The sequence below is a fragment of the Cervus elaphus genome, chromosome X (assembly GCF_910594005.1).
Source record: "Cervus elaphus chromosome X, mCerEla1.1, whole genome shotgun sequence".
NCBI lineage: Eukaryota > Metazoa > Chordata > Mammalia > Artiodactyla > Cervidae > Cervus > Cervus elaphus.
Window position 1 is genome coordinate 63,322,079 of NC_057848.1, and position 18,575 is coordinate 63,340,653.

The window sequence follows — 18,575 nt, forward strand, 5'->3', positions numbered from 1 at the left end:
TTTTGTCTCTCTTTTTATCTTTTATATTTTGTCCTACCTCCTTTCGAAGACAATGGGTTGCTTTTCTGGGCGCCTGATGACCTCAGCTAGCGATCAGAAGTTGTTTTGTGAAGTTTGCTCTGCGTTCAATTATTCTTTTGATGAATTTGTAGGAGAGAAAGTGGTCTCCCCGTCCTATTCCTCCGCCATCTTGGCTCCTCTCCGGACTCTGATTTCTATCAAGAATTCTTAAGTCAACAAGCCCTCCATGTTGTGCTTACATTTCTCTCCACCTCATCCTCCACTGTGGTCTAACAATGCATCCAGGTAAGAAACATAGGGTAATCATGGGGCTTACTTTGTATGTCTTCTCTTCTTGTGTGGATCTGTCTTCTGTTGCCTGTTGCCCAGTGATTAAAAACTTCGTTTCATATGTTTTGTACAATTTTCTTTTTTTTTCATTTATTTTTATTAGCTGGAGGCTAATTACTTTATAATATTGTAGTGGTTTTTGTCATACATTGACATGAATCAGCCATGGATTTACATGTATTCCCCATCCCGATCCCCCTTCCCACCTCCTTCTCTACCCGATCCCTCTGGGGATCACATCAAGAGGGCTAATCTAGTCCTAGTTATTCCATCATGGCTTGAAGTAGAATTCAGCACTATGTTTTTAAGATCTAATCATATTGTTATGGTTTACTCAAGAGATGCCATTACAAAGACGGTAATGTGAATGCTTGGAGTTGTGCGACATAGGTTCCTATGTGTATGTCTAGTCCATTCTTCTGTTGTCTGGCATTTAATGATTTATATCTACCACATCATATCTATGCTTTCTATCAGTGGAAGATCCTCTCCATCACTGGATTAGGTATGGTATATTCTTCTCAATAATCTTTACAAGTTTACTCAGATAGGCTCACAAAAGCTGGTTAATTTTTAGGAACTGTGCAAAGCTGGCTGTTAAAGAGACATTATTATACACTAAATTGTATAAAATTTCAATGAGATAAATTATATAAAAATCAAAAGTAATAAATATTCAAAACTCATCACTTCCTAATTACTTTACTATATAGTATGATTATCTTTGCACTTATCATCATTTATGCATGTTCTATTTCTATTGTAGAAATGCTGTATAGTGGTGTGCTAATGCATATCTCTTCACAACTTCTTGTTCAGTGACATCGTATTAGTAGCAAAAATCAGCAAATGCCACAAATTACTGGAGTTGCCGAACTGTGGAAACCCAACCTACTGCCTAATTTTGCCCATTTGTTGACATAATGTGTATGATGGCTTTTGTGCTACACAGCAGAGTTGAATAGTTCAATAGTGACAGAGACTATATGACTCACAAAACCTAAAACATTTCTTATATGGCCCTTTATAGGAAAAGTTTGGTGATCTCTGATTTATTGTTTAATTAATTGTTTAGGCTTAGGAAAGTGATGAAGAAAATGTTAGTAATATAAATAAATTTTAAAGTATATTAGGTCTGTAGCTGTTACATTGTGAATAACAAAAATGTTTGAGGAAGTATTCCTCCAATATTTGATTCAGCAAAGAAGTTGCTCAGATCACTAGCAAACACACCTACATCTTCACTGCTTCACTTTTGCCTTCTTCCTAATGCCTGTTCGGTCACTCAGTCATGTCTAATGCTTTGCAACCCCATGGACTGTAGCCCTCCAGGCTCCTCTGTTCATGGGATTCTCCAAGCAAGAATACTGGAGTAGGTTGCCATTTCCTACTCCAGGTAATCTTCCTGACCCAGGAGTCAAACCTACATCTCTTGCATTGCAGGTGGATTTTTTACCACTGAGACATTGGGGAAGCCCTTGCTGTCTTCCTAACATGCACTAAAATATCAACCAACATTCATATCAGATCTACACTCCTTCTTGGATTGCATCCACAGGAAAGCACTTTGGCAAAAATCAACAAAAACATTCTATGAAAATCAATTAATTCTATGGAAGTTACAATAAATGTATTGTTTATCATTATTTATGAACTGTATGCTATATGCATAGATATCAATAAAGTTCATAGAAACTATGTAATGTATACACACAAACATATATACTATATATATATATATACACACATATATATATGGTAAAGCTGTATATTTTTTCTTTCTGCAGAGCTGGTTGTTAAGTACTTGTAAGCACACTATAGGTCTACATGTTAAGATACCACCAGAAAATATATAAATAGTTCAATTTTCTTTATTTCTGCCAACAATTGGCAGCATCCAGTTTCCTAATTTTAGTCAAGTAATAGATATAAAGTGATACCTCAATATTTCTTTAGTTTGCATTTTTTAAAATCACCAATCTGTTTGAGCTTTCCTTTATATATTTGTTAGTGTTTTGAATAGATAGATAGATAGATAGAGCCAGATTCTGACCTTTCTCTTGTTTCATTGATTAATTCATATGGTCTTGTTGAAAGTATCATATTATTTTAAACATTTCATGATTAAGGGAAACATCAAACATAAACAAAACTAGACTGATTAACATAATGAACTCCCATGTAATCATTGCCAAACCTCCGTAATCATAAACTCACAGTCATTTGAAATCTATATTCCACTCACTCTCCACACCTTCTGTATTATTTTCAAGACAGACTAAGACATGCCATTTTATGTGTAAATATTTCAGTATGTATCTTTTAAAGATACAGAATTAAAGCAAAAACAATCTGAATACAATTATGACAAGAAGAAAAGAACAATAACTCATTGACATGATCAGATATCTAATCAGTGTTTAAATTTCTAATTGTTTCATAAACGTGTCTGTAGTTTTTAACAGTTTGAATCAAAATCCAAATAAAGTGTGATTCATTGATATGTCTCTTAAATGATTTTAATTTGCTGATTCTGCCCTCCATCTCTTTCCCTTTGCATTTCATTTAAGAAAGAAATTTGATTATTTTTTTCCTGTGAAACTTCTTAGTCTTGATTTTGTTGAATGCATTTCTATTCTGTTATTCAATATGTTCCTCTGTTTTCTGTATTTCTTATAAAGTCATAGTGGAATCTAGAGACTTTATCAGATTCAGGTTTGGTTTTCTGAGAAGGTGACTTTGTAAACAGTGGTGTTTTCTTCCATCAGGAGGCTTTGTTATCTTTCTTTTTGTGATGATCAGTGTCTTGATACATTATTTCATTGAGGAATACAAAATAATGAAATTGTAATTCTTTCACTTCTCCCTTATTTTTGGTTGGAATACTTCAATTAAGAAAAACACCCCCCTATCTACTATTTGGTTATTCAGTGGTACAATTCATTTAGGAGTCAGAGTAACAGCTTGATTCTTCTCCTTTATTTACATATTTTCAAAATAATAAGTTGGTTTATTAGCATCTTTAAAAGTAACTAATTAGTCTTTCAAAAATTTGTTTTATGTTTTTGGTATCATTGTAAACTCATGGATTTAAACATAATTGATGTGCTTCAATTTATGGCAGTCATTATTCTTATTGATGCTGAACTTGATTACCTTTGGTCTTTGGGAGCTTCTTCAAGTTGGCTCCTGGGTGGGTCCTTTCAGCATGACTTAGTGATTTCTGTACTGCCTCCTTCCTATATGGCAAGCCAATGTGTTCCAGGTTTATCTTGGACATTTTCTGTCTTAGACCTGCAATCAGCCATTTCTTTAAGTAGCTTTGGTTTTGTTTAGTGGGAAATGGTATTTGAGGACCACAATCTGGGTAAGGGTAAGTGTTCGTTGCTCAGCCATGTCCGACTCTTTGCAACCCCATGGACTGTAACCCACCAGGCTTCTCTGTCTTTGGGATTTCCCAGACAAGAATAATGGAGTGGGTTGCCATTTCCTTCTCTAAGGGATCTTCCTGATCCAGGGGTGGAACCCGAGTTTCCTGCGGCTCCTGCATTGGCAGATTCTTTACCACTGAGCCACCTGGGAAGCCCCTGGTTAGCATACATTCAAAAAATATTGCTACAGATTTTAAGTATGTCAGTATCTAATGGAACATTGTGATCTCTTTAGTTCTTATTTTTCAAAGGTAGCTATTTGTGGACCTTTATTTTTCCATGTAAATTTTATTTTATTTTACTTATTATTATTATTATTATTTGTGGTTAAGGCTGTATTGGTAATCAGTCAGGGCTGGGTAGGGAGCACACTGGGGGATCATGGTCAGCGTACCAGGCCAGGACTAGTCTTCAGGGCAGTGTGGAGGAAATCAAGCCTAAAGTCTGCAGGCCAGGGTTCTGGTGAAGTGACTCATGGCAGAAAAAAAAAAAAAACACACATAGAAAGGAAGGACGGTCTGGTTGTCTTTGGAGCAGAAAGCATAACGTCAGGGGATGGCTTCACTGAAGAAGAGTGGGATGCTGCTGTAGAGTTTTAAAGATCCTGGATGAATGGGATTGGGAAAGAGTTGGAGCCAAATAAGGCCTAAGTGGAGGCAAATGGAAAGAAAGGAGAGACTAAGGTCCTGGGGTGCAGGGAGGTCCAGCAAGCGCAGCACTGGCTCTTGGATCCATCTCCTGCCTTCCAGGGTGCTACTTATTGCCACACATGGCTATCCTTGAACATAAAGGGTGTGGGAGGAAGCAGCTGGACTAATGTATGCAGAGATCCTCCTTAGGCCCTTAAAGCAGGTGAGGAAGTCTTTCAGCTTTAGGAATTCATCCAGGCACTTTGGGTCAAATATAAAGTGCAAGCCAGGAAACCCACATAGGTGAGCTTGTCCCTTGCACACCAAGTCCTTGTCCCCAGAATCTCTGAGTAGAGCTTCATATTTTCAGGGATCTCCTTCAGGTATTGAGACTTCATTTTCTCAGAGTGATGGCGGTGGCAGACTCGGACAAAGTCATCAGCAGTGTCCGTAGCCCGGTTCTCCATCACGGCCATGCATATCTTCTCAGTCTCACCACTCACGTTGTGCTTGTGAGCAGTGGAGTCAAGGGTGGCCTTGCTCTGGGTGAGCTTGTGAGCCCCACTAATTAAATAGAGCAGATTGGGGAAGTCTAGGCCCAGCTTGAATTTTTTACTTAGCCACTGGCTTCTGTCATAGTTGGGACTGTCCCCTATTCTGTACTTCTCCTCATAGTTTGAGTTTGTGCATTCCAGGAGCAGGCGGACCACATGAGCTAGCCTGTGGAGGTGCCAGTAACCCAGGGTCATTGCCATGATCAGAGTCTATGGATCCAGGCACCCTCTCCACACCACTGAGGTGGAAGTTCACCCTCCATGTATATTTTAGAATAAGTTGGTCAACTTCCTCAAAGAATGCAACCAGAGTTTTGATCAAAATTTTCTTTTTATATATCACTTTGAGGTGAATTGACCTTTAACAGTATTAAGTTGTCCCATGGAAGATGCTGGAATGGCTTTCCATTTATTCAGACCATTTTATAGATCTTTTGTGTTTCTTTTTTTTTCGCCATTGAGGTCTTGTATGTGTATGTGTATATCTGTCTGTCTCTCTCCCCCTTAAAAAAAAAAACCTGCCTAAGACCTGTCCATATTACTATTTTTTCAAAGAACCAGCTTCTGTTTTTTTAATCTTCAATGTCCTTTTTTTTTTTTTTTACTATTTCATTGATTTCTTCCTTCCTTTACTTATGTTATTTTCTTTCTCCTGTTTTTCTCTGAGTTTGCTCTGTTGCCCTGTTTCCAAGTTCTTGATCTAAATGCTTAACTCTTTTAAAAATTTGATTTCCTGATAAATGTATTTAAAGCCTTAAAGTTCTTTCTGTGTCCCACATATTTTTGACCTATGATGTTTTAATTGCCCTTGAGTTCTAAGAATTTATAATTTAACTCACGATTTACAGTTTTAACTCAACAGTTTTATAGTAATGTTACTACACAAACATACAAGAGTATTTTTTTCTATTTTGTATTTCTCAGACTTGTTTTTTAATTTATTTGTGATATTCTTCAGTTCAGTTCAGTTCAGTTCAGTAGCTCAGTTGTGTCCGACCCTTTGCAACCCCATGGACTGCAGCACGCCAGGCCTCCCTGTCCATCACCAACTCCTGGAGTTTACCCAAACTCATGTCCATTGAGTCGGTGATGCCATCCAACCATCTCATCCTCTGTCGTCCCTTTCTCCTCCCACCTTCAATCTTTCCCAGCATCAGGGACTTTTCCAGTGAGTTAGCTCTTCGCATCAGGTGGCCAAAGTATTGGAGTTTCAGGTTCAACAACAGTCCTTCCAATGAACACCCAGGACTGATTTCCTTTAGGATGGACTGGTTGGATCTCCTTGCAGTCTAAGGGACTCTGAAAAGTCTTCTCCAACATCACAGTTCAAAAACATCATTTCTTTGGCACTCAGTTTTCTTTATAGTCCAATTCTCACATCCATACATGACTACTGGAAAAACCATAGCCTTGACTAGATGGACCTTTGTTGACAAAGTACTATCTTTGCTTTTTATTATGCTGTCTAGGTCAGTCATAACTTTCCTTCCAAGGAGTAAGCATCTTTTAATTTCATGGCTGCACTCACCATCTGCAGTAATTTTGGAGCCCCCAAAAATAAAGTCTACCACTGTTTCCACTGTTTCCCTATTTACTTGCCATGAAATGATGGGACCAGATGCCATGATCTTAGTTTTCTGAATGTTGAGCTTTAAGCCAACTTTTCACTCAATCCTCTTTCACTTTCATCAAGAGGCTCTTTAGTTCTTCACTTTCTGCCATAAGGGTGGTATTGTCTGCATATCTGAGGTTATTGATATTTCTCCCAGCAATCCTGTTTCCAGCTTGTGTTTCTTCCAGCCCAGTGTTTCTCATGATGTACTCTGCCTATAAGTTAAATAAGCAGGGTGACAATATACAGCCTTGATGTACTCCTTTTCCTTTTTGGATCCAGTCTGTTGTTCCATGTCTAGGTGATATTCTTAGCTGGTTGCATAATTTTATTTTTCTGGAAGTAGCAAATTGCCCTTCTCAGATGGACTCAGACCATAAAGAGTTCAGATTATGGTATAGGTTGTTTGGCCAGGTTACATAAGCTGAAAAGATTTAACATTTAAAAGGTGAGATCTTGATTAGTTACTGTAAACCTGAATTTGATTCCCCGGTCCTTACCATGTGATGTTCCCAAGAAAGAATAATGGTAATATATGTGCTCTCTACCTCATTGCTGACAAAACACTTTTCATAACCACTTTTAACTTCAGTCACCCAACAGCCTGGTGAGGTAGATAGGAAAATCATTTACCTCTGACTTCGTCTGTCAGACAGCTTCAAAAATACTTCCAGACCACCATGGATTGTTGTGAGGACTAATTAATTAGAACCAATAATCCTTTCTTGCTACTGCAGTGGGTTGTGACACTCTGGTGAGATAATGGATATGAAAGTACAAAGGCATACAGGCTTCTGAGTTATTATTTTGGTAGTAGAAACAGTCAAGTTCCTCCTTGTTAGAGCACATTTAGGAAAGGCTGGAAAAGGATACCATGAGTGAGCACCATATCTGTTGCATGGATCTGATGTATGTTCACTGATCAGTTAAGTATCAAATGGCCTAACTGGCACCAGGGTCAACTTAGGTGTGCCACCTGGGCAGTCACATAGGGACCCCACCCCCAGAAGGACTCCATAATTGGTTTTGTTTTGTTAATGTGGACTATTTTAAATGTCTTTATTGAATTTTTTGCAGTATTGCTTCTGTTTTTGTTTTTTGGCCTCAAGGTATGCAGAATCTTAGCTCTCTAGCTAGGGATTGAACATCTACCCCCTGCATTGGAAGCTGAAGTCCTAACCTTCGCACCATCAGGGAAGCTTTACTGTTGCCTTCTAAAGATTCATAACAATGTTATCTTTGATCTGTGTTTTGTAAATGAAATCTGATGAAATAATGAAGCAGGTGCATGAACAGTGGAGATGTGCTTGATGGTAGCGTGTGCACATGTGGGCTTAGGTTCATAGGAATGGCAGGTTATGTGGGCACAAATAGACCTTTTGTATAGTCTGGCCCACATAGGGCCCCAAGGCAGTCAGCCTAGGAACTGGGTCCAGACTGGTGCTATTCAGGGTGGGTGGCCACAGCGGCAGAAGCAGCAGCCCTGGTAGCAGGAGCTGTTGGTGCAGGAGTGAGCAAGGACTCCACCCTGGGACACATCATGGGGAATGGGCTTGCCTGTCTGTCCCTGTAGGATTTACACAAATATGAACTTGACATCCTGAGTTCCATGACAAGAACTGCTCTCAGTTAGGCATTAAACTTTGTCAGTAAATTAGTACAAAATAAAGGTGTGCATGTGGAATGGTAATAGTGTATATATAAAGGAGTTATTAGAATTCTAAGAGTTTAGACTCTGCTTTTGAAAACTGCTGAAACATTGCAAAGTAAATACCCACAGGAGGTTTAGACATATAAGTTAAATTTAGGGATCATCCTATTCAACAGAAAAGAACACTGTTTTCATATGCAGCCTCGAATGAACCACTAATTAATGAGGAACAGAAATTTTAAATTAATTTTCCTTATAATTGAATTATACACATATCATAAAGCCACTTTTGGTTTATTGTACAACCCTCATAGTGGCTGACTTTATTTTTCTGGGCTCCAAAATCACTGCAGATGGTAATTGCAGCCATGAAATTAAGGGACGCTTATTCCTTGGAAGGAAAGTTATGACCAACCTAGACAGCATATTGCAAAGAAAGCAAAGACATTACTTTGTCAACAAAGGTCCATCTAGTCAAGGTTATGGTTTTTCCAGTGGTCATGTATGGATGTGAGAGTTGGACTATAAAGAAAACTGAGTGCCAAAGAATTGATGCTTTTGAACTGTGATGTTGGAGAAGACTCTTGAGAGTCCCTTGGACTGCAAGGAGATCCAACCAGTCCATCCTAAAGGAGATCAGTCCTGGGTGTTCATTGGAAGGACTAATGTTGAAGCTGAAACTCCAATACTTTGGCCACCTGATGCGAAGAGCTGACTCATTTGCAAAGACCCTGATGTTGGGAAAGATTGAGGGCAGGAGGAGAAGGGGATAACAGAGGATGAAATGGTTGGATGGCATCACCAACTCAATGGACATGAGTTCGGGTAAACTCCGGGAGTTGGTGATGGACAGGGAGGCCTGGTGTACTGCGGTTCATGGGATCGCAAAGAGTCGGACACGACTGAGTGACTGAACTGAACTGAACAACCCTCACAAGTTATAGAAAATGTTAGAGGAAAAATTAATATATTATTATTATATAAATATACATTTAGAATTAAATTCGGACTTACACAAAGCTGATTTACATGAATTAAATCTTTTCAGAAAAATAGTTACATGAGATTCATAAATTCTAGATGGATCAAAATTTGTACATTAACCCAAAGTTGCTACAGGCCATAAAATACTCATATCAGCTCCCGTAACAGTTGCATCAGCAGGAAGTTTCCTTCTCTAAATTTGAAATTATTAAAAATCATTTGTCATCTTGCATTTGCCAAGAGAGACTGATGGCACTTTCAATTATGTCAGTTGAGAACAAAGTTGCTAAAAGTATAAATTTTGATAACCTAATATGTAAATTTGTAGAATACTGAGCCAGAAAAATCTTATGATCAATCAAGATATCACATTATTAAAGTATTAGGAAATTTATTGTGTTATATAATATTCTGACACCAAAAATATTTTTTACAATTTGTACATTTATGTTGTTAATCATTGTGGTAGACAGATTAATGTCCCTCCAACTCCATCCCCAAAACATTCATGTCCTGATCCCCAGAAACCTGTGGTTATGTTACTTTACTTGGTAAAAAACACTTTGTAGTTGCAATTAAATCAAAGATCTCATGATGGGGAGATTATGTTGGATTATCCAGGTGGGTCCAATGCAATTATAACAGTTTTTATAAAAGAAAGAGGGAGGAAGGAGAGTCGGAGAAGGAGATGTGATGAAGGAAGCAGAGATGAGGAATAATAGACAGGGCAGGAAAAGCAAGAAAGAGATTGGAAGATGCTCTGCTTCTGGCTTTGAAAATGGAGGAAGGGGCCACAAACCAAGGGATACTGGTAGTTGCTGAAAAGGCAAGAAATGAGTTTTGCTCCCAGTGGAGCCTGCAGGAGGAATGCAGCCCTGCTGATGTCTTAAATATAGGACTTCTGAGTGCTCGCTTCGGCAGCACATATACTAAAATAGGACTTCTGAGCTCCAGAACTGGGAGATAATACATTTGTGTTGCTCTGAGCTACTAAATTTGTGTTAATTTGTTACAGCAGTTGTTGAGTCACTCAGTTGTGTCTGACTCTTGCGACCGCATGGACGGTAGCCCGCCAGGCTCCTCTGTCCATGGGATTTCCTAGGCAAGAATACTGGATTGGATTGCATTTCCTTCTCCAGGGGCCCTTCCCAACCCAGGGATCGAATCTGCATCTCTTGCATTGGCAGGAAGATTCTTTACCCGTGAACCTCAACATAACGATTTGGAAATCATCAGGAATAATAATTTGTACCATTGAAAACAGGTAAGACCACCCAGAATGAGTAAAAAGAATGGTGTTCCTAGGCCTATCCATTCCACAATGCATATGTAGTTTGTTCGGGTTTTTACATAATGCTTAACAGAAAAACCCAAATGAACTTTTTGGCCAGTCAAATACATACACAGAGGTGTTTTTTGTTTGTTTGTTTTTTTAAGGATTTGTTCGTTTTATAATATACAAATAGGAATTCAGTTCAGTCACACTGTTGTATCTGACTCTTTGTGACCCCATGAACTGCAGCACACTGGGATTCCCTGTCCATCACCAACTCCTGGAACTTGCTCAAACTCATGTCCACTGAGTCAATGATGCCATCCAAGCATCTCATCCTTTGCCGTCCCCTTCTCCTCCTGCCTTCAATCTTTACTAGCATCAGGGTCTTTTCCAATGAGTCGGCCCAACTCTCACATTCATATATGACTACTGGAAAAACTATAGCTTTGACTAGGTGGACTTTTGTTAGCAAAGTAATGTCTCTGCTTTTTAATATGCTATCTAGGTTGGTCATAGCTTTTCTTCCAAGGAGCAAGCATCTTTTAATTTCATGGCTGCAGTCACCCTCTGCAGTGATTTTAATGCCCCCCAAAATAGTCTGTCACTGTTTCAATTGTTTCCCCATCTATTTGCCATGAAGTGATGGGACTGATTATATTCTTTGCAGCCAAGATGGAGAAGCCCTATACAGTCAGCAAAAACAAGACCGGGAACTAACTGTGGCTCAGATCATGAACTCCTTATTGCCAAATTCAGACTTAAATTGAAGAAAGTAGGGTAAACCATTAGACCATTCAGGTATGACCTAAATCAAATCCCTTATGATTACACAGTGGAAGTGAGAAATAGATTTAAGGGATTAGATCTGATAGACAGAGTGCCTGATGAACTATGGATGGAGGTTCGTGACATTGTACAGGAGACAGGGATCAAGACCATCCCAAGAAAAACAAATGCAAAAAAGCAAAATGGTTGTTGAGGAGGCCTTACAAATAGCTGTGGAAAGAAGAGAATGAAAAGCAAAGGAGAAAAGGAAAGGTATACCTATTTGAAAGCAGAGATCCAAAGAATAGCAAGGAGAGATAAGAAAGCCTTCCTCAGTGATCAATGCAAAGAAATAGAGGATAACAATAGAATGGGAAAGACTAGAGATTGCTTCAAGAAAATTAGAGATACCAAGGGAACATTTCATGCAAAGATGGGCACAATAAAGGACAGAAATGTTATAGATGTAACAGAAGCAGAAGATATTAAGAAGAGGTGGCAAGAATAGACAGAAGAACTATACAAAAAAGATCTTCATGATCCAGATAATCACGATGGTGTGATCACTCACCTAGAGCCAGACATCCTGGCATGTGAAGTCAAGTGGGCCTTAGGAAGCATCACTACGAACAAAGCTAGTGGAGGTGATGGAATTCCAGTTGAGCTATTTCAAATCCTAAAAGATGATGCTGTGAAAGCGCTGCACTCAATATGCCAGCAAATTTGGAAAACTCAGCAGTGGCCACAGGACTGGAAAAGGTCAGTTTTCATTCCAATACCAAAAAAGGCAATCCCAAAGAATGTTCAAACTACGGCACAATTGCATTCATCTCACACGCTAGTAAAGTAATGCTCAAAATTCTCCAAGCCAGGCTTCAGCAATATGTGAACAGTGAATTTCCAGATGTTCCAGCTGGTTTTAAAAAAAGCAGAAGAACAAGAGATCAAAAGCCAACATCCACCAGATCATTAAAAAAGCAAGAGAGTTCCAGAAAAACATCTATTTCTGCTTTATTGACTATGCCAAAGCCTTTGACTGTATGCATCACAATAAACTGTGGAAAATTCTGAAAGAGATGGGAATACCAGACCACTTGACCTGCCTCCTGAGAAACCTATATGCAGGTCAGGAAGCAACAGTTAGAACTGGACTTGGAACACCAGACTGGTTCCAAATAGGAAAAGGAGTACGTCAAGGCTGTATACTGTCACCCTGCTTATTTAACTTATATGCAGAGTACATCATGAGAAACGCTGGGCTGGACGAAACACAAGCTGGAATCAAGATTGCCAGGAGATATATCAGTAACCTCAGATATGCAGATGACACCAGCCTTATGGCAGAAAGTGAAGAACTAAGGAGCCTCTTGACCTGATCCCTCTGGGTCTTCCCAGTGCACCAGGCCCGAGCACTTGTCTCATGCATCCAACCCGGGCTGGTGGTGATCTGTTTCACCCTAGATAATATACATGTTTCGAGGGATCGGGTGGAGAGGGAGGTGGGAGGGGGGATCGGGATGGGGAATACATGTAAATCCATGGCTGATTCATGTCAATGTATGACAAAAATCACTACAATATTTTTTTTGAATTATTTTTATTAGTTGGAGGCTAATTACTTTGCAACATTGCAGTGGGTTTTGTCATACATTGACATGAATCAGCCATGGAGTTACATGTATTCCCCATCCCGATCCCTCCTCCCACCTCCCCTCCCCCCACCCGATTCCCCTGGGTCCTCGCAGTGCACCTGGCCTGAGCACCTGTCTCATGCATCCCACCTGGGCCGGTGGTCTGTTTCACCATAGATAATATACATGCTGTTCTCTTGAAACATCCCACCCTCGCCTTCTCCCACAGAGTCCAAAAGTCTGTTCTGTACATCTGTGTCTCTTTTTCTGTTTTGCATATAGGGTTATCATTACCATCTTTCTAAATTCCATATATATGTGTTAGTATGCTGTAATGATCTTTATCTTTCTGGCTTACTTCACTCTGTATAATGGGCTCCAGTTTCATCCATCTCATTAGAACTGATTCAAATGAATTCTTTTTAACAGCTGAGTAATATTCCATGGTGTATATGTACCACAGCTTCCTTATCCATTTGTCTGCTGATGGGCATCTAGGTTGCTTCCATGTCCTGGCTATTATAAACAGTGCTGCGATGAACATTGGAGTGCATGTGTCTCTTTCAGATCTGGTTTCCTCAGTGTGTATGCCCAGAAGTGGGATTGCTGGGTCATATGGCAGTTCTATTTCCAGTTTTTTAAGGAATCTCCACATTGTTCTCCATAGTGGCTGTACTAGTTTGCATTCCCACCAACAGTGTAAGAGGGTTCCCTTTTCTCCACACCCTCTCCAGCATTTATTGCTTGTAGACTTTTGAATAGCAGCCATCCTGACTGGGTGTAATGGTACCTCATTGTGGTTTTGATTTGCATTTCTCTGATAATGAGTGATGTTGAGCATCTTTTCATGTGTGTGTTAGCCATCTGTCTGTCTTCTTTGGAGAAATGTCTGTTTAGTTCTCTGGCCCATTTTTTGATTGGGTCATTTATTTTTCTGGAATTGAGCTGCAGGAGTTGCTGGTATATTTTTGAGATTAATCCTTTGTCTGTTTCTTCATTTGCTATTATTTTCTCCCAATCTGAGGGCTGTCTTTTCACCTTACTTATAGTTTCCTTTGTTGTGCAAAAGCTTTTAAATTTCATTAGGTCCCATTTGTTTATTTTTGCTTTTATTTCCAATATTCTGGGAGGGGGGTCATAGAGGATCCTGCTGTGATTCATGTCAGAGAGTGTTTTGCCTATGTTCTCCTCTAGAAGTTTTATAGTTTCTGGTCTTACATTTAGATCTTTAATCCATTTTGAGTTTATTTTTGTGTATGGTATTAGAAAGTGTTCTAGTTTCATTCTTTTACAAGTGGTTGACCAGTTTTCCCAGCACCACTTGTTAAAGAGGTTGTCTTTTTTCCATTGTATATCCTTGCCTCCTTTGTCGAAGATAAGGTGTCCATAGGTTCGTGGATTTACCTCTGGGCTTTCTATTCTGTTCCATTGATCTATATTTCTGTCTTTGTGCCAGTACCACACTGTCTTGATGACTGTGGCTTTGTAGTAGAGTCTGAAGTCAGGCAGGTTGATTCCTCCAGTTCCATTCTTCTTTCTCAAGATTACTTTGGCTATTCGAGGTTTTTTGTATTTCCATACAAATTGTGAAATTATTTGTTCTAGTTCTGTGAAAAATACCATTGGTAGCTTGATAGGGATTGCATTGAATCTATAGACTGCTTTGGGTAGAATAGCCATTTTGACAATATTGATTCTTCCAATCCATGAACACGGTATGTTTCTCCATCTGTTTGTGTCCTCTTTGATTTCTTTCATCAGTGTTTTATAGTTTTCTATGTATAGGTCTTTTGTTTCTTTAGGTAGATATACTGCTAAGTATTTTATTATTTTTGTTGCAATGGTGAATGGTATTGTTTCCTTAATTTCTCTTTCTGTTTTCTCATTGTTAGTATATAGGAATGCAAGGGATTTCTGTGTGTTAATTTTATATCCTGCAACTTTACTATATTCATTGATTAGCTCTAGTAATTTTCTGGTAGAGTCTTTAGGGTTTTCTATGTAGAGGATCATGTCATCTGCAAACAGTGAGAGTTTCACTTCTTCTTTTCCTATCTGGATTCCTTTCACTTCTTTTTCTGCTCTGATTGCTGTGGCCAAAACTTCCAACACTATGTTGAATAGTAGTGGTGAGAATGGGCACCCTTGTCTTGTTCCTGATTTCAGGGGAAATGCTTTCAATTTTTCACCACTGAGGGTAATGCTTGCTGTGGGTTTGTCATATATGGCTTTTATTATGTTGAGGTATGTTCCTTCTATTCCTGCTTTCTGGAGAGTTTTAATCATAAATGAGTGTTGAATTTTGTCAAAGGCTTTCTCTGCATCTATTGAGATAATGATATGGTTTTTATCTTTCAATTTGTTAATGTGGTGTATTACATTGATTGATTTGTGGATATTAAAGAATCCTTGCATTCCTGGGATAAAGCCCACTTGGTCATGGTGTATGATTTTTTTAATATGGTGTTGGATTCTGTTTGCTAGGATTTTGTTAAGGATTTTTGCATCTATGTTCATCAGTGATATTGGCCTGTAGTTTTCTTTTTTTGTGGCATCTTTGTCTGGTTTTGGAATTAGGGTGATGGTGGCCTCATAGAATGAGTTTGGAAGTTTACCTTCTTCTGCAATTTTCTGGAAGAGTTTGAGTAAGATAGGTGTTAGCTCTTCTTTAAATTTTTGGTAGAATTCAGCTGTGAAGCCATCTGGTCCTGGGCTTTTGTTTGCTGGCAGATTTCTGATTATGATTTCAATTTCCTTGCTTGTGATGGCTCTGTTAAGATCTTCTATTTCTTCCAAAAATATGGAGCACTTCACGAATTTGCGTGTCATCCTTGCACAGGGGCCATGCTAATCTTCTCTGTATCATTCCAATTTTAATATATGTGCTGCCGAAGCGAGCAGAAACCAGTACAATATTGTAAAGTAATTAGCCTCCAACAAATAAAAATAAATGGAAAAAAAAATAAAGAGCCTCTTGATGAAAGTGAAAGAGGAGAGTGAAAAAATTGGCTTAAAGTTCAATATTCAGAAAACTAACATCATGGCATCCAGTCCCATCACTTCATGGCAAATATATGGGGAAACAGTGGAAACAGTGGGTGACTTTATTTTTGGGGGCTCCAAAATCACTGCAGATGGTGATTGCAGCCATAAAATTAAAAGACGCTTACTCCTTGGAAGGAAAGTTATGACCAACCTTGATAGCATATTAAAAAGCAGAGACATTACTTTGTCAACAGAGGTCCATCTATGGTTTTTCCAGTGGTCATGTATGGATGTGAGAGTTGGACTATAAAGAAAACTGAGCGCAGAAGAATTGATGCTTTTGAACTGTGGTGTTGGAGAAGACTCTTGAGAATCCCTTGAAATGCAAGGAGATCAAACCAGTCAATTCTTAAGGAAATCAGTCCTGAATATTCATTGGAAGGACTGATGCTGAAGCTGAAGCTCCAAAACTTTGGCCACCTGATGCGAAGAGCTGACTCATTTGAAAAGACCCTGATGCTGAGAAAGATTGAGGGCAGGAGGAGAAGGGGATGACAGAAGATGAGATGGTTGGATGGCATCACCAACTCAATGGACCTGAGTTTGGATAAACTCCCGGAGTTGGTGATGGATAGGGAGGCCTGGCGTGCTGCGGTTCATGGGGTCACAAAGAGTCGGGCACGACTGAGCGACTGAACTGAAGTTAACTGATGGGACTGGATGCCCTGATCTTAGTTTTCTGAATGCTTTGTTTTAAGCCAACTTTTTCACTCTCCTTTTTCACTTTCATCAAGAGGCTCTTTAGTTCTTCGCTTTCTGCCATGAGGCTGGTGTCATCTGCATATCTGAGGTTATTGATATTTCTCCCGGCAATCTTGATTCCAGCTTGTGCTTCTTCCAGCCCAGCGTTTCTCATGATGTACTCTGCATATAAGTTAAATAAGCAGGGTGACAGTATACAGCCTTGACGTGCTCCTTTCCCTATTTGGAACCAGTCAGTTGTTCCATGTCCAGTTCTAACTGTTGCTTCTTGACCTGCATACAGATTTCTCAGGAGGCAGATAAGGTGGTCTGATATTCCCATCTCTTGTAGAAATTTCCAGTTTGTTGTCATCCACGTAGTCAAAGGCTTTGGCAAAGTCAGTAAAGCAGAAATAGATGTTTTTCTAGAATCCTTTTGCTTTTTCGATGATCCAGCAGATGTTGGCAATTTGATCTCTGCCTTTTCTAAATCCAGTTTGAACATCTGGAAGTTCACGATTCACATACTGTTGAAGTCTTGCTTGGAGAATTTTGAGTATTACTTTGCTAGCGTGTGAGATGAGTGCATCACTGACTCAATGGACATGAGTTTGAGTAATCTCCAGGATTTGGTGATGGACAGGGAGACATGGCGTCCTGCAGTCCATGGGGTCGCAAAGAGTCAGACATGACTGAGCGACTGAACTGAACTGAGATGAGTGCAATTGTGTGGTAGTTTGAACATTCTTTGGCATTGCCTTTGTTTGGGATTAGAATGAAGACTGGCCTTTTCCAGTCCTATGGCCACTGCTTAATTTTCCGAATTTCCTGATGTATTGAGTATAGCACTTTAACAGTATCATCTTTTAGGATTTGAAAGAGCTCAACTGGAATTCCATCACCTCCATTAGCTTTGTTCCTAGTCATGCTTCCTAAGGCCCACTTGACTTTGCACTTCAGGATGTCTGGCTCTAGATGAGTGATCACACCATCATGCTTATCTGGGTTATGAAGATATTTTTTGTATAGTTCTTCTGTCTATTCTTGCCACCTCTTCTTAATATCTTCTGCTTCTGTTAGGTCCATACCATTTCTGTCCTTTATGGAGCCCATCTTTGCATGAAATATTCCCTTTGTATCTCTAATTTTCTTGAAGACATCTCTAGTCTTCCCCATTGTATTGTTTTCCTCTATTTCTTTGCATTGATCACTGAGGAAAGCTTTCTTATCTCTCCTCGCTTTTCTTTGGAACTCAACATTCAGATGGGTATATCTTTCCTTTTCCCCTTTGCCTTTATCTTCTCTTCTTTTCTCAGCTATTTGTAAGGCCTCCTCAGACAACCATTTTCCCTTATTGCATTTCTTTTTGGGGGGATGGTCTTTATCACTGCCTCCTATACAGTGTCATGAACCTCCATCCATAGTTCTTCAGGCACTCTGTCTATTAGATCTAATCCCTTCAATCCATTTGTCATTTCCACTGTATAATTGTAAGGGATTTGATTTAGGTCATACCTGAATGGTCTCGTGGTTTTCCCTACTTTCTTCAATTTAAGTCTGGATTTCACAATAAGGAGTTCATGATCTGAGCCACAGTCAGCTCCTAGTCTTATTTTTGTTGACTATATGGAGCTTTTCCATCTTTGGCTACAGAGAATGTAATCAATCTGGATTTCAGTATTGACCATCTGGTGATGTCCATGTGTAGAATCTTCTCTTGTGTTTTTGGAAGAGGGTGCTTGCTATGACCAGTGCATTCTTTTGGCAAGACTCTGTTAGTCTTTGCCCTGTTTCATTTTGTACTCTAAGGCCAAATTTGCCTGTTACTTCACATATCTCTTGACTTCCTGCTTTTGTATTCCAGCCCCCTATAATGAATAGGACATCTTTTTGGGTGTTACTTCTAGAAGGTCCTGTAGGTCTTCATAGAACTGTTCAACTTCAGCTTCTTCAGCATTACTGGTT

At 39.2% G+C, this 18,575-nt stretch overlaps 1 protein-coding gene and 1 non-coding gene across 2 annotated transcripts; both read right to left on the bottom strand.

The window, feature by feature from the left end:
- Positions 1-4,555: 4,555 nt before the first annotated feature.
- LOC122690105 (glutathione S-transferase Mu 5-like) lies at positions 4,556-5,166 on the bottom strand. Its single transcript, XM_043897073.1, has 2 exons — positions 4,711-5,166; positions 4,556-4,624 (listed from the first exon to the last, which is right to left on the bottom strand). Exons 1-2 carry the CDS (start codon positions 5,164-5,166, stop codon positions 4,556-4,558), a joined length of 525 nt encoding a protein of 174 aa, XP_043753008.1.
- Positions 5,167-15,678: 10,512 nt separating this feature from the next.
- Positions 15,679-15,785, bottom strand: LOC122690985. Its single transcript, XR_006340236.1, has one exon. It is a non-coding gene; the product is annotated as a U6 spliceosomal RNA (small nuclear RNA).
- Between the last annotated feature and the right edge of the window lie 2,790 nt (positions 15,786-18,575).

Excerpts from the sequence above, each read along its gene's own strand:
- LOC122690105 (XM_043897073.1), bottom strand. The coding sequence starts at position 5,166 with ATGGCAATGACCCTGGGTTACTGGCACCTCCACAGGCTAGCTCATGTG. Across the intron at positions 4,625-4,710 it reads CAAGGGACAAGCTCACCTAT|GGCCTAAGGAGGATCTCTGC; the intron begins GTGGGTTTCCTG and ends ACCTGCTTTAAG.